This window comes from Anoplolepis gracilipes, chromosome 3 (assembly GCF_047496725.1).
Source record: "Anoplolepis gracilipes chromosome 3, ASM4749672v1, whole genome shotgun sequence".
NCBI lineage: Eukaryota > Metazoa > Arthropoda > Insecta > Hymenoptera > Formicidae > Anoplolepis > Anoplolepis gracilipes.
The window spans coordinates 7415648-7432903 of NC_132972.1; the positions used below are offsets into that span (position 1 = coordinate 7415648).

The 17256-nt window shown below is 37.8% G+C and overlaps 1 protein-coding gene across 3 annotated transcripts in view; it reads right to left on the reverse strand.

Annotated features, from left to right (window-relative positions):
- Positions 1 to 16412, reverse strand: part of LOC140663871 (frequenin-2) — a 39047-nt gene extending 22635 nt beyond the window's left edge. The window contains exons 1-2 of one of the 3 annotated variants that reach the window (XM_072888400.1): positions 16349 to 16412; positions 12783 to 13541 (exon numbers count right to left, since the gene is read on the reverse strand). In XM_072888400.1, the coding sequence (XP_072744501.1) occupies positions 12783 to 12846 (64 nt within the window). In that variant the 5' untranslated portion in view covers positions 12847 to 13541; positions 16349 to 16412. Of the gene's footprint in view, positions 1 to 12782 lie in introns of all 3 variants that reach the window. The other 2 variants (XM_072888397.1, XM_072888398.1) reach the window with 2 other exon arrangements.
- Between the last annotated feature and the right edge of the window lie 844 nt (positions 16413 to 17256).

Sequence of the window (17256 nt, forward strand, 5' to 3'; positions counted from 1 at the left end):
TTATTTACATTATCTCGACATTTTTATTATTTTTTCGCAAAATATAAGAATTTTTGTCACGAAATATAAGTTTTCAAGGAAACTTGTTGCAACTAATTCATGTCAGATTGTTGAGTATTGAAAATACGTCAATTTTGCATTTAACAAAATTTTAGGGATCAAAATTTAAAAAATTAGTAACTTTTTTTGGTTACGTTTTATATTTTTCGTAACATATAGAATTTTTTATATAATTTTATATAATATTTAAAAAAATTAATATAGTTTATATAATATAAAGGTTTATATAATATATATTTTACCTAATATATACGTATAATAAAATATATATATATATATATATATATATATATATATATATATATTTTATATATAAATATATATTTCTTGAATTTTTTTCTGACATGTAGTAACTTTTTTTGGTTACGTTTTATATTTTTTGTAACATAGAATTTTTTATATAATTTTATGTAATATTTTAAAAAATTAATATAGTTTATATAATATAAAGGTTTATATAATTTTACCTAATATATACGTATAATAAAATATATATATATTTCTTGAATTTTTTTCTGACATGTAGTAACTTTTTATATATATATATATATATTTCTATATATATATATAAAATATATATATATATTTTATATATATATATATATATATCTTCACGAGATTTAAAATTAAAGACTATAGCGTGATCTTTAATTTTAAATCTTGTGAAGATATATGTATTTCTATTTCCGGTAAATAATAAACACATCCAGTTACAAGAAATTCTCATTAAAATTAACGATACTTTTAAAATACTCACAGGAATATTCGCGACTTGTGAAAGAATCGAGATTGAATTCTCTCAAGTGCCAGCAAAATTAACGCGTTAATAAAAACGAAGAATATTTTTTCAGGTCGCAGTGGGTTCGCTCTAAAAACTTTGCGACATTTTAAACATCATAACTACGATATTTCAGAAAAAATACGACTTTAGCAATTTACGTTTTTTTTTAGGGAAGCGAAAGATCATACCCTAAATTATCCGTAGTTCGCAGCACATACATATTCTAGCAAAGTGCATTCGGGGTTTTATGTTCTTGCAACGTGAAATTCGCATCAGTTCGCAGAACCAGACGTGATCAGCATTACATCTGCTGAATATTACGGTGTGACACAGTATGTCGTTGTGCCGTTTGTACTCGCGACATCTTAGATTTTATAGCCGATAAAAGTCACTTTTGCTGTCTTCGCAAAAAGATATCGATATTAATAATAAAATGATTCGATTTACCTCGTTTATTTATTTTGCAAGAAGATTCGAGATTGATAGGTGAAAAATTAACAGCTATCCTAAAAAATATGAAAAAAATTATATAATATTTTAATCGAATTTAAACAGTTGTTTTTTTCCACGATCTATTTTTTTTTTTTTTTAATTTTTTGCGTGTAAACGTGCGACGACATTTTTAAACGACGCAAAAAACAAAAATAATTATTAAATTAACCAGAAATATTTTACGCGAAAATTGTACATTGTATCTTTTTACATGACGGATCAAATTAATTTAATATATAGCAGTTGATAGCTAATAATAAAATTTACTTTCCAAAAACGTAGTAATTGAGATTTTGTTGAAAATTGTGAAATTTATTTGTTGAATAAATATTTAATTAATATTATTTTAAATAAATCTGCATGCTAATGTCTTTCACGTTATAAAAGGCGATCGGTTTTACCGCCGTTCAATTAAAGTCGAGGTGCATTTGAGCTGAATTCTTCTCTCCGCTTTGCTTGAAATACACTCGTTCACGTTCATTACTCGAATTTCCATTATCGATCGGATGGTAAAATTGATGGCAATTTTTTCTTCATCGAGGATCAAGTACTTTGATCTCATTAAGCCTGTTAAAACGTTCAGAATTCTTCGGGTTTCTTCAGGAATCTGATATATAGTCTTACTGCTATTCTTACTATCTGATATATATATATATATATATATATATATATATATATATATATACTTTGTAAACAAATATATATAAGTAGTCTTTTCAGTAGTGCTCAGAAAGAAAAACTGCGTGATGAGTGGAGTGAGCTGAGCGTTAAAAATTTTTACAATCTACCCCATATCTTAATCGCTTTGTTTTTCTCGACGCGAGTCGCGACGGTATTTTTACGGCATCCGTTATTTCTCTTTGAACTACTGCAACCTTTCCCATTCTACCGGCCTACAAAAGGTTATATGTACTTCGTAGGATTAGATCTTTCGACATTCATTGTGGAACAGCTTCCTGGTTTCGATAAAAGTTATATAACAGTATCCGATACTATTAAACTCGGAATGGAAAAAGGTCAATTCTTCTTCGATATAAGGGACAAAAAGTTTTCCTGATAAAATAATCTCACTACTTCAGAATCGTCGGTAAGGAAATTCATCGCTATAATAATGTTACTAGCAATAATTTTATTTTTATCGCGACATCGCATTATACAATACGTATAAAAGCGTGTAAAACCGAGACAATTCTATTTTCAGATCCAATTATCTCTCCCCGACAAGATTTATTCGTAATAGCAGGAATGCAATAATATTTTTATTCGTTTTATAAAAAAATCTAAGCATGTACAATATGTAGTATATATATATATATATAGTAAATGCTGTTTATATATTCCACTATACGTGGAATGATTCTTACACAAGCGCAGCCAGATTCGAAATAACTCTGCCGTCCGCGCTCCATCGCAGATAGAAACATCGCAAAATACGAGTTCGTATGGTTTTCGCGCGGCAATACAGAGAAAATACCTGCATAGCTTCGGTGAACAAAAAAGCAATTACGTTCCCTCACGCTTCGATATTTTATTTTTATCCGGTTATTCCATCGCGATAGAAATTTCACGCGCGTCTCTCGCCGAGTGTACTCGCTGCTGATGTATGAATCATTAACAGGACATCCGACGATATCAGCGCGCACACGTGTGTGCGAAGGTGCCCGCGAGTGGGAACGATCCCATAAATTCACCCCCGTTTGAACAAAGGGCGGATTCTCAGGGCACATCCGGTTCCTTCGGTGCGCGCGCGCGCGCGCGCGCATATCTATCTCGCCCCGTCCTAGATTCTAGTTCTAACCGCGTTTCGGGGCTGTAACGAAATTACAGGGGACTGTGCGATTATTAACAACGGGAGAGATGCCGTTGCCGCGCAAGAAGTTGCGCGAAACTCGGTCGCGTCGAAGAGTAGCGATTACAGCAAGTCAATTAGCGGTAGTTTAACGAATCACACCTGCGAGCGTATTGCCAGAGAGATATTTCCCTCATTGCTGTTCATTTATGCGACATTATTTGCACGGACATTCAATTTTCCGTGAGGATATAATTACCTTGCATCGGCAATAGCACTCTCTTTCTCTACGTGTATTCTCGGACGTACTGATTGTTGAGATTTCGTGTCTCCTCGTAAGTTGCCTGGAATAGGTGAGATCCCCTGAGACCCCGTTCCCTGGAGATATAAATGATATGTAAACGACGTGCGTGCAAGAGTTTGCACTTCCCGCCTTCACTACTGTGTATTACTCTCACCGCGAAATTAAATTAAATCCACGCGTGTGGATGAAAAATTTAGGATAAGAGCATCTCGAGATAGGAAGGCAGGCGCTCTGCTCGCAAAGATATAACACGATTCCCTAAAGCATACTTTACGGTTGACGTTCGTTGTTTTCTTATTTCACAGAGAAACACAAAGCTATTCTAGCATGCTTCTCTCAAAGCGTTTCACGCGCGTGCGTGCGACGTTCTTTTATTAAACTTTATTTATTATAACTAAGTTTACGGAATGTTGTAGGCATTTTAATTTAAATTGTTATATTATTTTAGGGAGCAGGAGAAACTTTTATTATTAGATTTGACTGTTTTTTTTTTTTTTTTTTTTTTAACAGAAAATGTAACGACCTGTGATGTTGAATTTTGCGCATTCATCGATTTGCACGTCTAAGTGGTTTCAATGTTTACATTTCAAGCATGCAAACTCTCTTAATGTTAGCTATTCATGCCACTTCGATTACATGAAACCCATCGATTTGTTTTAAACATACGAGTGGGTGTATATACATTCAAGTATATGTATATCTAAAGTAAAACATTTCGATGTAACTGTAATGCGCAAAATTGCATCTACATTAATGGGCTGCTATAAAGTTTCAAATTAATTTAATTCATCCGACTGCAGTTATAACAGAAAGATATTCCCCAATTGCTCGCGCTCATCTCCGGGATACGTGCGACGGAAAGTTGACACGCGCGCAAAGTACAACTCACTGCAAATTGCGAAACTCGACAGCAGGTAGAGCGACTATATTTGCGAGCGGCCAGTAATCGTCTGGCTCGCACACGACATATGCATGTCACGACATGGCACATATAGCCGATGTGCGCGACTAGTGGAAAAGCATCACGTGCATCGATCGCCCACCGTGACAGACGACGATCCGGATGGACCGGGTGGTGAGAGAGGAGATGGAGGAAGAGGAGGGGGAAGGGGGGAATAGGTTAGGCTAGGAAAACGCCACAAATGAATAATAACGCGACGACGAGAGGACCATGTGTGTCTACAAAGGATAAGGGAAAAAGAAAGGAATGCTTACGTAAACTTTACGTATCGCGATCGCCGTTTTCTCATCCCGGAGGGTTGAAAGATAGACGGAAAAACGGCGGGAACCACCCGGGCGTTTCCGTCTACCTCCCCGCAGGGAAAAGTAGAGAAGGAGGAGGGAAAAAAAAAGGAGATATCGACGACGACGACGACGACGACGACGACGACGACGACGAGACGCGCGGGCGGTCTTAACGCGACGCCGACGCGTCGCGGAGGCGTTTTGTCAGCTCGAGCCGAAGCCGACATCGCCAAGTTCCGCGATATATTTGTGCTGCTCGATTCTTCAGCCTCTCTCAGACTTTTCGAAGAACGGTAAAAATAACGCGATCCTAAATAAACTATTTGCGATTGATGCGGCCAATCTTGCGGGGACGCAAGAACTTTCTGCGAAATCACGGTACAAAGTTTTCCCCTCCCTCCCCTCCCTCTCCTCCCTCTTTCTCATTCTTTCTCTCTCTCTTTCTGGTAATTCTCAAAGGATGAAACGTGATGCCGAGAATTTCTGGGTGATTCATGATCGATGCGCTCGTCGTTTCTTGGCAGGATTTAAGCCGAGGATTAAAGTCGGCATGAAACGTAGCCAGTAAGGATCTCGCTCGGACATAAAGCTGATGCGGGAAAAATGATCGGGGCGAGATGCTAGCCTTAAAAATGTTCATAAATTTCTCATGTCTGTTGATTTAATAATATAAGATAGAAGTAAAATATTCAGTACTATATAAATATATAATATAAAGAAGTATATGAGAAAAATTATATTGGTACATGTTATGTCAATGTAAAAGTTGAGCTGGCTATATGTAGTCATATTCCTTTCAAGACAAAAAAAGTTTCTCTAAAACATGTTCCTAAAATGCTTTGTTAAAAAGTTAGCGTCAAGTAAGATTAAAAAAGTAAATTTTGATGTCAACGTAATGCATATGTTTATTTAAAAGAATTTAAAAAAATTAAGTGGATTTTAATAATAATCTAACTTAGTAGGCACTGCTTTGATTGCAATTTAATGGTACATGGAAAATATCTAGGAGTATTTTTTAAGGAAGCATTTTTAGGAACATGTGTTGTAGGACTTTTTTATTTACTTGACGAGAACATGCGTCTACATATAGCATAAGGCGAGTTTTTTAATTCATCGACTGATGAATCGCATGATGCGTAAATACAACACGTGCTGCATTTGCGCATCATGCGATTGATCAATTGATGAATTAAAGAGTAGGAATATAATAGTAAGAGTAGGAATATTTTTTTCAAGATATTTCAATTTCTATTTCTTTCAATATTTAATAAAAATAAAATAAAATAAAAAATAAAATTGACGAAACGAAGTGAATGTCAGGCAGGTTTAACCGGTATTGCTCGTAAATGAAGCCAAAACGCCTCTGCTTGGGTTGGTCTAAAAGAGACAGGGAAAAACTGGAGAACTTAAAACTCCGTTGTAAGCAATACTTGATCGTCCATCGTGGTGATATGTACTTCGACTAGGTCTTTCGAAGAAAAATTGAGTAAGCACTCGCACGAGTAACCAGAGATAAATGATAGCTTCTACAATTTCTCAGTGACATCGTCACGATACGCGGGCGCGCGCGCGCGCGCGTTTATGTGTGTGTGTTTTTACGTACGTGTGTGTGTATCACGAAGAGACTAAATACGCGGGTTATTTACTGCATGAGAGATAAATTGCCCGCAAAAACAATTATTCTCAGTCGCACGAAAGTCTACCGAATGTGCGTTAGCTGTGGACTAAAAAGTCCACATAGATCAGGGACGCACATTCGAGATAAAGAGAGAGGGTTAGAGTACAAGGGTGAAATCTCGCATGAGAAAAGTTAATAAGCCGTCCGTGATAATACGGTGTTAATCACGCGATCATGAGAATGAATGTCGAAGCTCGAGCATACATCTCGTAATTTTTGCGTCGTTTAGATTGCGATGCAGCATAATCATTTTTTTTTTGTTTAGCAGACGTGTCTATTGATTTTCGCGGGCAGATTAAATGGAAGTTCCCTGCACGAACGGTGTTTAATTTCTTACGAGAATGTAAAAAGGCGAAATATTCCTGGTCGGACATTTACTGTGATTAATATTTCTATCAGATATTTGTATAAAAAATAAATTGGAAAATATTTATATAACTATCTTTATATGTGGTTTACTATTGAAAAAACAAATTTTTTATTTCTTAAAGTATGTCAAACTAACGACATGAAATGTAGCAACAAGTAAAAATTAATTAGAATTAATTAGATTTATATTATTTGTGAATAAATTACAAAATATCTCAAAGCGATTTATTTTTATTATTATTATTATTATTAAGTATATATCATTTACAACTCGCAATTAGATATGAGTACTAATTATTTCGAGCGATTTTATATTTTATATATCGACTATTCTAATGGGGTGATTTTATGGGATTATAGTGGAAAATTTTCTATTAAAGGAAATTGCATGGTCGAACGACGTCTATTGTCTTGATGAAGCTCCGGGAAGTTTGGGGTTATGCAATATGCACATTGTGAGTTTCATTACATCGTGCTGCGTAGTATATTCCATCCTGCGTAATATATTCCATCCTGATTGCAATAATAAACGGTTATTTAGAGTCTTTTTCACGAATGTGTAATTAATGAAATGATTGTCTTTATTGTTTAGGATACCAAGTCGAGAGATTTTTTTGAACAAATATGAGATTGTTTATGCAACAGTTTATTCTTATTAAACATGTCTTGTCATAAAATTTCTTGAAAATAAAAATCTGAGATTGCTTCAACTGTAAATAACGCGATTAATTTGATTTACTTTACATTAAAATCTAATTGAGTCTAATTATTAATATAATTAGCTTTGTAGGCGACACTAGCGTTTAACTAGGATTAAAGTGCTACTTCTCTCTCTCTCTCTCTCTCTCTCTCTCTCTCTCTCTCTCTCTCTCTCTCTCTCTCTCTCTCTCTCTCTCTCTCTCTTTAACGCCTCACTGATGTAATATCGCTTTATCACGATGGGCAATGTATGTGGTACCGGATCAGGGTGAAGATCATATTTGTGAGTGTAATATCATATTAACATTGCATTATTTGTTATAATTACATAAATATTATATTATTTGTCATAATTTTGTGGATTATAATGCGAGAAAAAAATATGTAATATAAATGATAAAATTGCATATACGCTCGATATCATTAGTAATATAATTTATATCTATAATATCGAATAATTGAATATACCACAGCATCGAATAATTTGTTATATTGGATGCTGTGGTTAATAAATAGAATTTTCTCGCTTGAATACGTTACACGATAGAGGGCTGCTATAAATTTGATCACGCTAAATATAATAACCGAACGCCAGGAAGTGCATTACGCCCGCAATTAGATATTTTTCTATTTGTGTCAAGGATGCTTGCTAATTTGAATTTTATCGAAGATTTATGCGCTCCGAGTATTGTTAATATCCTACATGCAAGAGCTAAGATTCTACAATATTCGCCAAGCATTCTCCTCTCATAATTAATATTAAATACCGATTGTTAATTATTCACAACAATTGGCTTAACAGCCGGCGGTGTTACCTAGTTTGCTCATTCGCTCGACGAAAGTTGAATTGGGTTATAAGCGTACTCAACCGCGTCAGAATTTATACTCCAAAAGGATGTTTAGTATCTGGCTAAGGGTTTATTCATGTGTGAAATTCTTCGTGACCGGTTTCTAACGAGCTTGTAATCCATAATAGCTTGTAATTTCACAGTTATTATTCTCGTAACGAGACCGCCGAACGTTTCCTGTGTCTCTGTCCAGCTGTCAAATTTATTGTCGGCATACAGAACGTCACTCGCGCTATCGCGTTAAACCGTTTGAACCGTAACAGCCATCCGCATGATATTCGCATATCTTTGTACGGATACGATGCATCGATAGTACAACGTATAATTCGAATATTACGCCGACATTACGTCCGGCTGCATCACTAACTCCATCCACTCGTGACGATTTATGTTACGAATATTATAGCATCATGTATTCCCATTTCATCCGTTTTGTAATTTATGCCTTGTTGTCTCCAACATCGAGAGAAACATTCCATTTAATGCATTCCATATATTACATGTTTATTTCGCGCGCATACACACACACACACACACACACGTGTATTTTTAACATCTATTTTTAACGTGGTTCAGAGCGAAAAAAAAGTATTGTTGAGAACCGATACGTGTCGAGGCCGTTACATCAATTTTTGTAATCGATGATTCATTGCCGAGTCACTCTTTAATCTCATGTCAGATTAAATTTCGTGCAAGGTCAGCGTTGTCGTTCCTCGTGCTCCGATCTATCTGCGAAGCTATTCATGCGTCTATGGAAATTTTTACGGAGGTATTCACGAAAATCCCTTCCCTTATCGATCGATCCTGCTCAGAAATTGCAGACTCCAAAATTGGTTCTCGGACAAGATAGGTATTTTCCGCCGCGTTTAACACGCGAAAAGCGACGCGCAATTTAAATTTGTTTTCGTGAAAGTCTACGTGCGACGATCGCAATTAGTTCGAGAGTATGTGTTTCGTCTGAGGACTTTTTAAGAGATTCGTTTCACGTGAATAATACAAGAAAAATTAATCGCGATAAAAAAGTGTGCCGCTACAAACGCCATAATCTATAGTGAATTTTTTCGTCAAGCTTCTTTAAAGGATCTTAAAGTACTCTCGGAAGAGAGTTGGACCTTCTGATGATGAGTTGTATATATTAATCGGAAGTTATAAAAGAGCAGGTTATTAAATCTAGTCATCCAAATTAAATAATAAAATTCATAAAATGAGAGATTTTCAAACTCGCGGCTAATAACAGCGAAGAGATGGGTATTTTAGACAAAGATTTTTTTTAAATGACTATATTACTTTAATGGATATGAACTTAAACTCATGTCTTGCAGCTTTTTATTATTCATTGAATTGGACAATGAATTTTTTTACTGACTTTTCTTTGTGGCTTGTGATTTACTTTAGAAATGTATAGACTAACATCAGTAGTAGTCGATTTGTACAATATTGGACTAGTAAGAAACTAATTTTAATTAATTTTAATTTTTTTGAAAAGAGAGAGAAAGACGTTATTATTTTAACTTTACGTATTTTTTTAAATACATGATAAGAGATAATATAATTTTTGCAGTTTTGTATAAAATATTTATAATTAAAAGTATTATTAAAAATATTATTAAAAATATGAAAAAAGTATTTTAAATAACAAAGGCCTTGATAAGATTAATACAAATAAAATTAATATTGATTTATTGATCAGCATTTATTCAGTTTACAAAGTATTAAACGTTATTGGATATGTTGGACAATTAGGAAGAGCAAAAATTATTTTTTAAAATAAAGTATATAATCGTGTATACAAAATAATTGCATGAAGAGGAAGTTTTTCACAAAAGTTTGTAATATATTTAAATAGATGCCACAAAACAGTTAATATTCAAATACTACTTAACCACAAGTACGTTACGATACGAGTTGTACAAATTTATGGTATGAAAAGCCGAAATTATATTTTCATCATCGCAATACGAACAAATTAATGGAATGTTGCGTGGAAAGCGACGAGCAATTCAAAGGAAGGGTTGATGTTCGTTAGGTGCGGCCTGTATAAAGTGCTGGATTATTTCTACACAGTAGAAATAGGACGGTAAACGAGCGTGGATGTGCGAATTTTACAGCACGCTGGGCCACCCTCTGTGCTGGAAAGAAAAGTGGAAAACCGGAGAATACTGTCGGATGAGATTACGTTTTTCCGTCGACACGGCCCGACGTGTACAGCATAATAATCGCCTGGAACGTTTTCAGAGAACTCTTATTGTTAGTCAGTTTCGACAAACATTTTAGTTAATTTTTATTGTGCACAAGGCGTGTCTGATAAGCAAGATAATGACGTAGGTACCTAAATGTTATTTCAAGTCTCTCATGCGTTATTACGTTTACAGAAATTAAAATAATGTATACGTGAATTAATTAAAACTTGATTACTTTTATCAAATGTCGATACATATATGTATATACGTTTAGCGAAATTAATATTTTATATCGATAATATTTTGTTTAAAAAAAAAAACAAGATAAACGTTTTACACATTATGTGTATTATGCATACTTTGCATTCAATCCTGCACGATTTATTTCATTTTCGAGATCAAAGCGTAGGGACGTCAGCAACGATGTATAACGAGACATGTGTGTGACTCGTCGATAGAATACGTTAGTACACATTATTGATGCAGTTGCAAACTTCACGTGAAGATACGTGGTTTAATAAAATTGAGCTGTAACGGGTGCATTTCGCGGTATCCCTTGGCGCACGCAACTTTTTATTATACTGGGTCATCCAGTCGGCCGAGTTAACAAATTGGCAGGTATTAAAGTGCGAAGGCAAATAGGCTGTGACAACCAGACTGCCAGATTCTATACATAGTACTCTATATCCGACATAGTTTCCTCTCACTAGGGAAACTATCTATCAATGACACAACTCGGAAATATGGATTTTGTTTAGGGTATGTTTCCGATTGCGGTGTGAAATTTACAAAGTTGCTAAATTAATTAATTCAACTGTTTTTTTTTTTTTTTTTTTAATTTACATAGCCTATTTTTTAGAAAATTTTAATATTTAATAATTAAAATAAAATCTAAAATATAAAATGTAAAATATAAAATGTAAAATATAAAATATTATAATTATATATTAAAATATATTAAAATATATTAAATATTATAATAATATATTAATAATTATATATATAATTATTATGCAATAAGTTTCAAAAAAAGTTGAGAAAAATGATAATGAAAAAATAAAATAATTGCATTTTGAATATAACAATAATGTTTGTTATTATTATTTATTAGAATATAATTGACATTAGAAATGTTTGTTTTAAGAAAAACGTAGAAAATTGTTAATTTAGAATTGTGCCTATTGTTAAGCGATTTGCTTCTACATGATGTTTATTAATTGAATTTGCTTGTCCACGTGTTAGAGCATCGAGGACGAAAGTCTATGTAAAGGTCTACGTGAAATCCATCGTCGACGACGCAAGTCACTTGGAAATATTTATGTTAAAATACAGTCGCCCCTCGCATTTTCACCCGAATAACTCTCGCCATCCACCTTAGGCTGGAAATATTTAGCCGTCCAAATATTTAACGATGCGATAATTTTCACAACAGAATTATCGAGAACCATGTTAGTTTTTTTACTCGATGAAACAGACTATTCTTCAGTTGGTGGTGTAAAGCCGCTACGTGTAAATATTAAACTTAGTCATAAATGCAACGCCGCCGCAACTTTTTACTGAAAGATTAAACACAAGTCCGCGGTTGTAGACGTCGCGTCGCTCTCGCTATCGAATCGGGCTCTCGTTCAACGGAAACAAAGCCACGTGGAAGTGTAGAAGCGCGATGTACCGTCGTTTCCGACAGGCAAAGTTTGTACGGTAGCGGAATGGATTAAACGCGTTTTATCGAATGCAGGAGAGAGGTACGTCGTTGCGACACGTATTGAACGACCGCGCGATCGATGCGCGTTTAGCGTGCAGACAGAGGGAACGTAAAGAGAAAGAGGGAGACAGACAGACAAACGGACAGAGAGAGAGAGAGAGAGAGAGAGAGAGAGAGAGAGAGAGAGAGAGAGAGAGAGAGAGAGAGAGAGAGAGAGGTAGAAAATCGCTCAAATGCCGGAGGCTGCGGCTATGTGGATCGTCAAAATAACGCGGTAGGTCAGTCGGAAAAGCCAAAAAGTTCCCCCTTTCCCCGTCTTTCGGAGAAGGCCTGCGATCCTTTCATCAGCTCGCGCGGAAGAATCCGCGACTTGGAAGACCGACTTTTAGAAAGAGAAGGGAACACGCCGTCTATCAAGCGCACGGCAAAGCCGATTTAATTCGATGTTTACTCGAGCACGGAAATTCTGCGGGCGCAGAAAATTTATGGAGATCGCGATCAAGGACAGGCGGTGCCGCCTCCTTGTCGTAAGATATGATACCTGCCAGCAAGATGCGAATCCGCACGCGTGTGCACACGACAGTATGATAAACGGGCCGATATGGCGGGGCCTATGGCGGGTTGTTACTACTTACAGTACGTGTCGGTGGTGAGTCGATCGATGGTATCCTGCTTGAGCTTGCTGTTCTTCTTGCCCATCTTTGTAGTTTCGTGCTGTGCGTTAACCTAACGCGTGCGATTTACACCGATCTCTTGAATCGTCGACCTTGCGTTTCACAGGAGGTCCCTTTCTCTGATTGAGATACCTCACCGTCCAGCTCGCATCTCTCGAATCGTGGTTAATGGATCAAAAATAAAAGTTTCGGTGGTTGTTCGACCAGGATCGATACGTCACCACCGTGAGCTGTCACGAAAGAAACGAAGAATTCGCTCGAAGAAGTTTCTAGAAATCCGACGTGCGGTCTTTTCTCAAACGCGAGTTCTTTGGCTCCTCCTGTTTTGAGGTCGCCGGAGGTCGCTCTATCAGATTTCGCCCGATAAGTTTGCCGTTTGTAACTTTCTGCCACGTTGAGCCGAGCCGGTTTTCCTCTGTCTCGAGAGAAGTTTGCCCCTGGATTCAATTTGGAGGTGTGTTTTGCAGGAAGGCGCAAAACTTTCTTCGATCTCAAGAACGCATCGGGCGCCCTTCGGTAAATTTGTTCGAAGACGCGACGGAGATCGAATTAGCGAGCGATGGAATTTGATTGAATTTGCTCCGATTGATCCGAGAAGCAGCGATTAATTAATCGATTTAATTACGACATGCGAGGTTCGGTATCGCCTTATTCTTATACGGAGTCAATTCGTTGATATGCCTCCCGCGTAGATTTTGCTTTTCGATGATATTGCTTTTTCTGTGGAGAAGAACAAGGGAGAATCTTAATGAGGACGTAGCTCTTCTGTGAATCGGTCGTAGTTGAAGCTTTCCATTTTTCATTTGTACTCGAGATGCGCTCGCGATGTTTTTGAGCCGGAAATCAGAGCTAGAATTTCGAGACTCGACTTTGCGTTCGACTCACGCATCAAGTGGGGATAATTTTCCGGTGCGGTAAATGAGCTTCGCAGAATCATTAATCGTGCCTCTCTCTCGGTCTATTCGAGAAAGTTTTGAAGCGCGCAAACGAGCTTCCAATTTGCAAAGATTGTATCGGGAAATTAAGACATAAACTTGGAGAAAAGCCTCGGCAGGTATCAAGCAATTATCACAATCGATAAATTTATTTTCAAAACTATCGCGACGAGGGTTTAAACAAACTCGTCAAATATTTGCATCGAGCGAATCTTTGCGCGATGATGTTTAAATATACCATATATTCAAGTATAATGAAGAGAATGTTGTCTCAAATTGATCGTATTAAAGTTTCAAAGGTCGTAATACACGGGATGGCCGATACTTTCAGGACTTGCACTAGCCAATCTCTTCTGGGCTTTAAAGGCCAACGGCGTTACAATATCTCCCACCTTATCCTGGGATTAAATGGAATTTCCACCAAATGTATTTCCTTAGCTCTTAGTGTCACGATTCTCTTGGTCCACTACGATTGTCTTTAATCGTTTTTCGAATACCACAAAAAAGTATTATATCGTTTGTTTAATTTTGAAGCATTACTACAATGTTTTCATTTTTATTTATTATATTACGTGGATTTTTCCATTGATAGTAAACCAAGTAAAGTAAAATAAAGTATAAGAAATTACTTAAAGTAAGAAGTTTAATCAGCAAAAAAAAATCAACGAAAGCGTTTCAAATATAGAAAATTAGGTACGTTAGGAGTCAATCGATTTTTTAAAATCTACAGCGAGGGATTAAGCGAAAGAAAAGGCAATCAATTTCTGTTAAAATCAAGATAATTATTCATACTAATTTTGTGATACGCGAATCGATTGTGCGACAGAGGAACGACTTGGACGGTGGGTTATATCGGCGTATTTTATCGTGAAGTCATTAACGCTGTTGAATAATGAATTCCCCGCTTATCCCCGCGCGTTTTCTACATCTATTCCCTCACTTTTCTCGAAACTCGCTCGCCGGACGGATTAATGAATCGCGATTGAAAGCAAGGGAAATTTCCAGCAAAAGGAAAAGTTTTATTCGCAACTCGAAGAAATCAACCGGAGGAGAGAAAATACGCTCGACGTACCGGATTCGGGGCAAAGTCGTGTCCGTTAGTCGTCGAAAACTTGGTAAAAACTTGGGACGAATAACAATAGACGACGAGCGAGGTACGTCGTCTTTCGGAAAGTATGAGTCGCAAGATGAAGTTGCCGCAAAGTTAATTCCCCTTCCACCCTAGTACGGAGGTCTTACTCGCCTTTGAATGACGTATGCGATACCCCGGAGAGGAAAGCGAATAACCGCCTGAGGCGAGAAGATCTCGTTCGGAGAGAGAATTCATGAATTTGAATGTAGATTAGTTGGCTAATATGCGAATTCATATGCCATCGCGTTATTGCAAAGCAAAGTTCGTGAAAGCATGCGTGAGGGGTTGATTCATGCGTCCTTCGTGACGTCGTAATGTCGCGCGAGCGCGGAGACTGATCTGTATGAGAGAGAAGCTGGATGGGGCTGCAATGGGGCCGGAGATTCTACGAGATATTCGGGAATATCGAAGGACGCGAGGGAGAACCTTGTCGAATGATTAACTTCCGGTCGAGGTCGTGCTACATCCTTGACCTCGCACCGCATCGCGATGACACTCGGAGCATGCGTTTCCGCACTTATTATTACGTCGTAACGACGAACCGATCGGTTGGCGGTGGAAAAGAAAAAAGAAACATCCGGGGAGAGACGCAAGAAACGAGAGGAAGCGCAAGTTGGATATACGGGAGCTGAATGTACGGAGGAACAATTTTGCGTTCTCCGACTCGCCAATTCTCTCTGGAGAACGCTCAAGTTGAAAAGTAGCGGAAACCTGATTATCGAGAGACATTCTGTTGGCGCAGTAGAAGCCCAGGGTAGCCCATTCATAAAACAAACCGGATATCGACGAGCCGATGCTCTCCGAAGTGCACTAAAGTGTCCGGAGCACCGTTCGATCGCGAGAGCAGATAGCGCGCGAGGGTTAAAAGGACGTTATCATCGCGAGTACCAGCAACTCGCGCAACTTTCGTACAAAACGTCGATAGGTCGTGGAGAACGCCATCGAGCTTCTGAATGAAGACGAGGATGGCGAGCTGGTGGGCGGGAGAACGTTATTCGTGCTATTCGTGTGAAACGCACGCGTTATTCAATGAAAGATTCATCACTCACAGAGAGATTATATTTGACAGGGCAATGAAGATCGTTCCGTTCAGATTGTTCGTTTGCTCGGTACGCTCGCTCGATAACGGAAGCTCATCTGCGGATGCGAATTGACATTTTGACCGCTATCTTATCGGAATCTATTGACGATTCATCGCGATCGCATCGCGAATCGATCTAGATCTCAGCTTTACCACACGCAAGTTGACACGGTTAACAAACAGATGCTGCGCCAACCAACGGCTGGCGAACCAACTTGCTTCCAACTGGTCCCCGGTTTTCACGGAGCGAATCGGCCGAGAATCAAGGACGTCACGTTGGTGCGCGATCGCGTGAATGTCGAAAGCGCGAAGTTCCTTCTCGAGGACTCTATCTGGCGACTTGACGGTAAGAAAGGGTTTCATTCATGAGTTCTCTCACCGCTGGCGGAGTACGTTCGTCTGTGAAGCGCGGAGCAGTGACGTCATAGCGTCGCGGCGCCTGGCGTCAGACTGGCTCGGCGATGACATTACGTGGAAGTGTGTTGGGTTACGATAGCGCAAGCGCGTCACTCGAACCCGAGGGGGATGCTCGAATATCTACCCTGCCGTTTCCCTCCTTTACAACGGAGTTCCTCCGATTCCACCACCTTCGATCCTCTTCGCGTTTTCTCCTTCCCTCTCTCTCTCTCTCTCTCTCTCTCTCTCTCTCTCTCTATCGTACCTTATACACCTCTCGCCGTCTCGGTCGATCGCGTTCTGCGTCGTTTCCACTCTTGTCCGTCTTTCCCCGATTTTTTCCTCGCGCCTTTTCCCATTTTCCTTTTCCTTTTCCGTTTGTCGTGGAAAAAATTTTTTCATCTTGATTCCTTCCACGAGTGGCGCGCCGTCTCCCTCGCGGATTTTTTTCTATCACTTTCATTTCTTTCTTCCCGTTCTCCCCCGAGACGAGATACCTTTACCTCTCTTCACTTCCATTCGACCGTAATTCTTTTCATCTTACAAATATTGTTAGCATTTGGAGAAAATGTTGGACCTCGGTGTGCCTCGTAAAGTTTCATTATAGAATTAACCCGGGCAAATATTCGTATTCAAAAGGGAGTTCGCGTTTTTATTATTATTTATTATTGTTCACTCGCCGTTATTGCTGACTGTGTTTCTGTATCTAACTTTATCACGAGCTGTAATAAGTATCATTTTGCGTTGTGGTTGCCCGTCCGTCCGCTCTCGCGCTTGAAATTTTTAGCGTTTTTCCTGAAATAAAAGACAATTGGCACGAATTCGTAGGTACTAAAATATGTTAATGTTGTTTTATCTTGGAAAATATTACGTATCATGGAAAACAAGTAT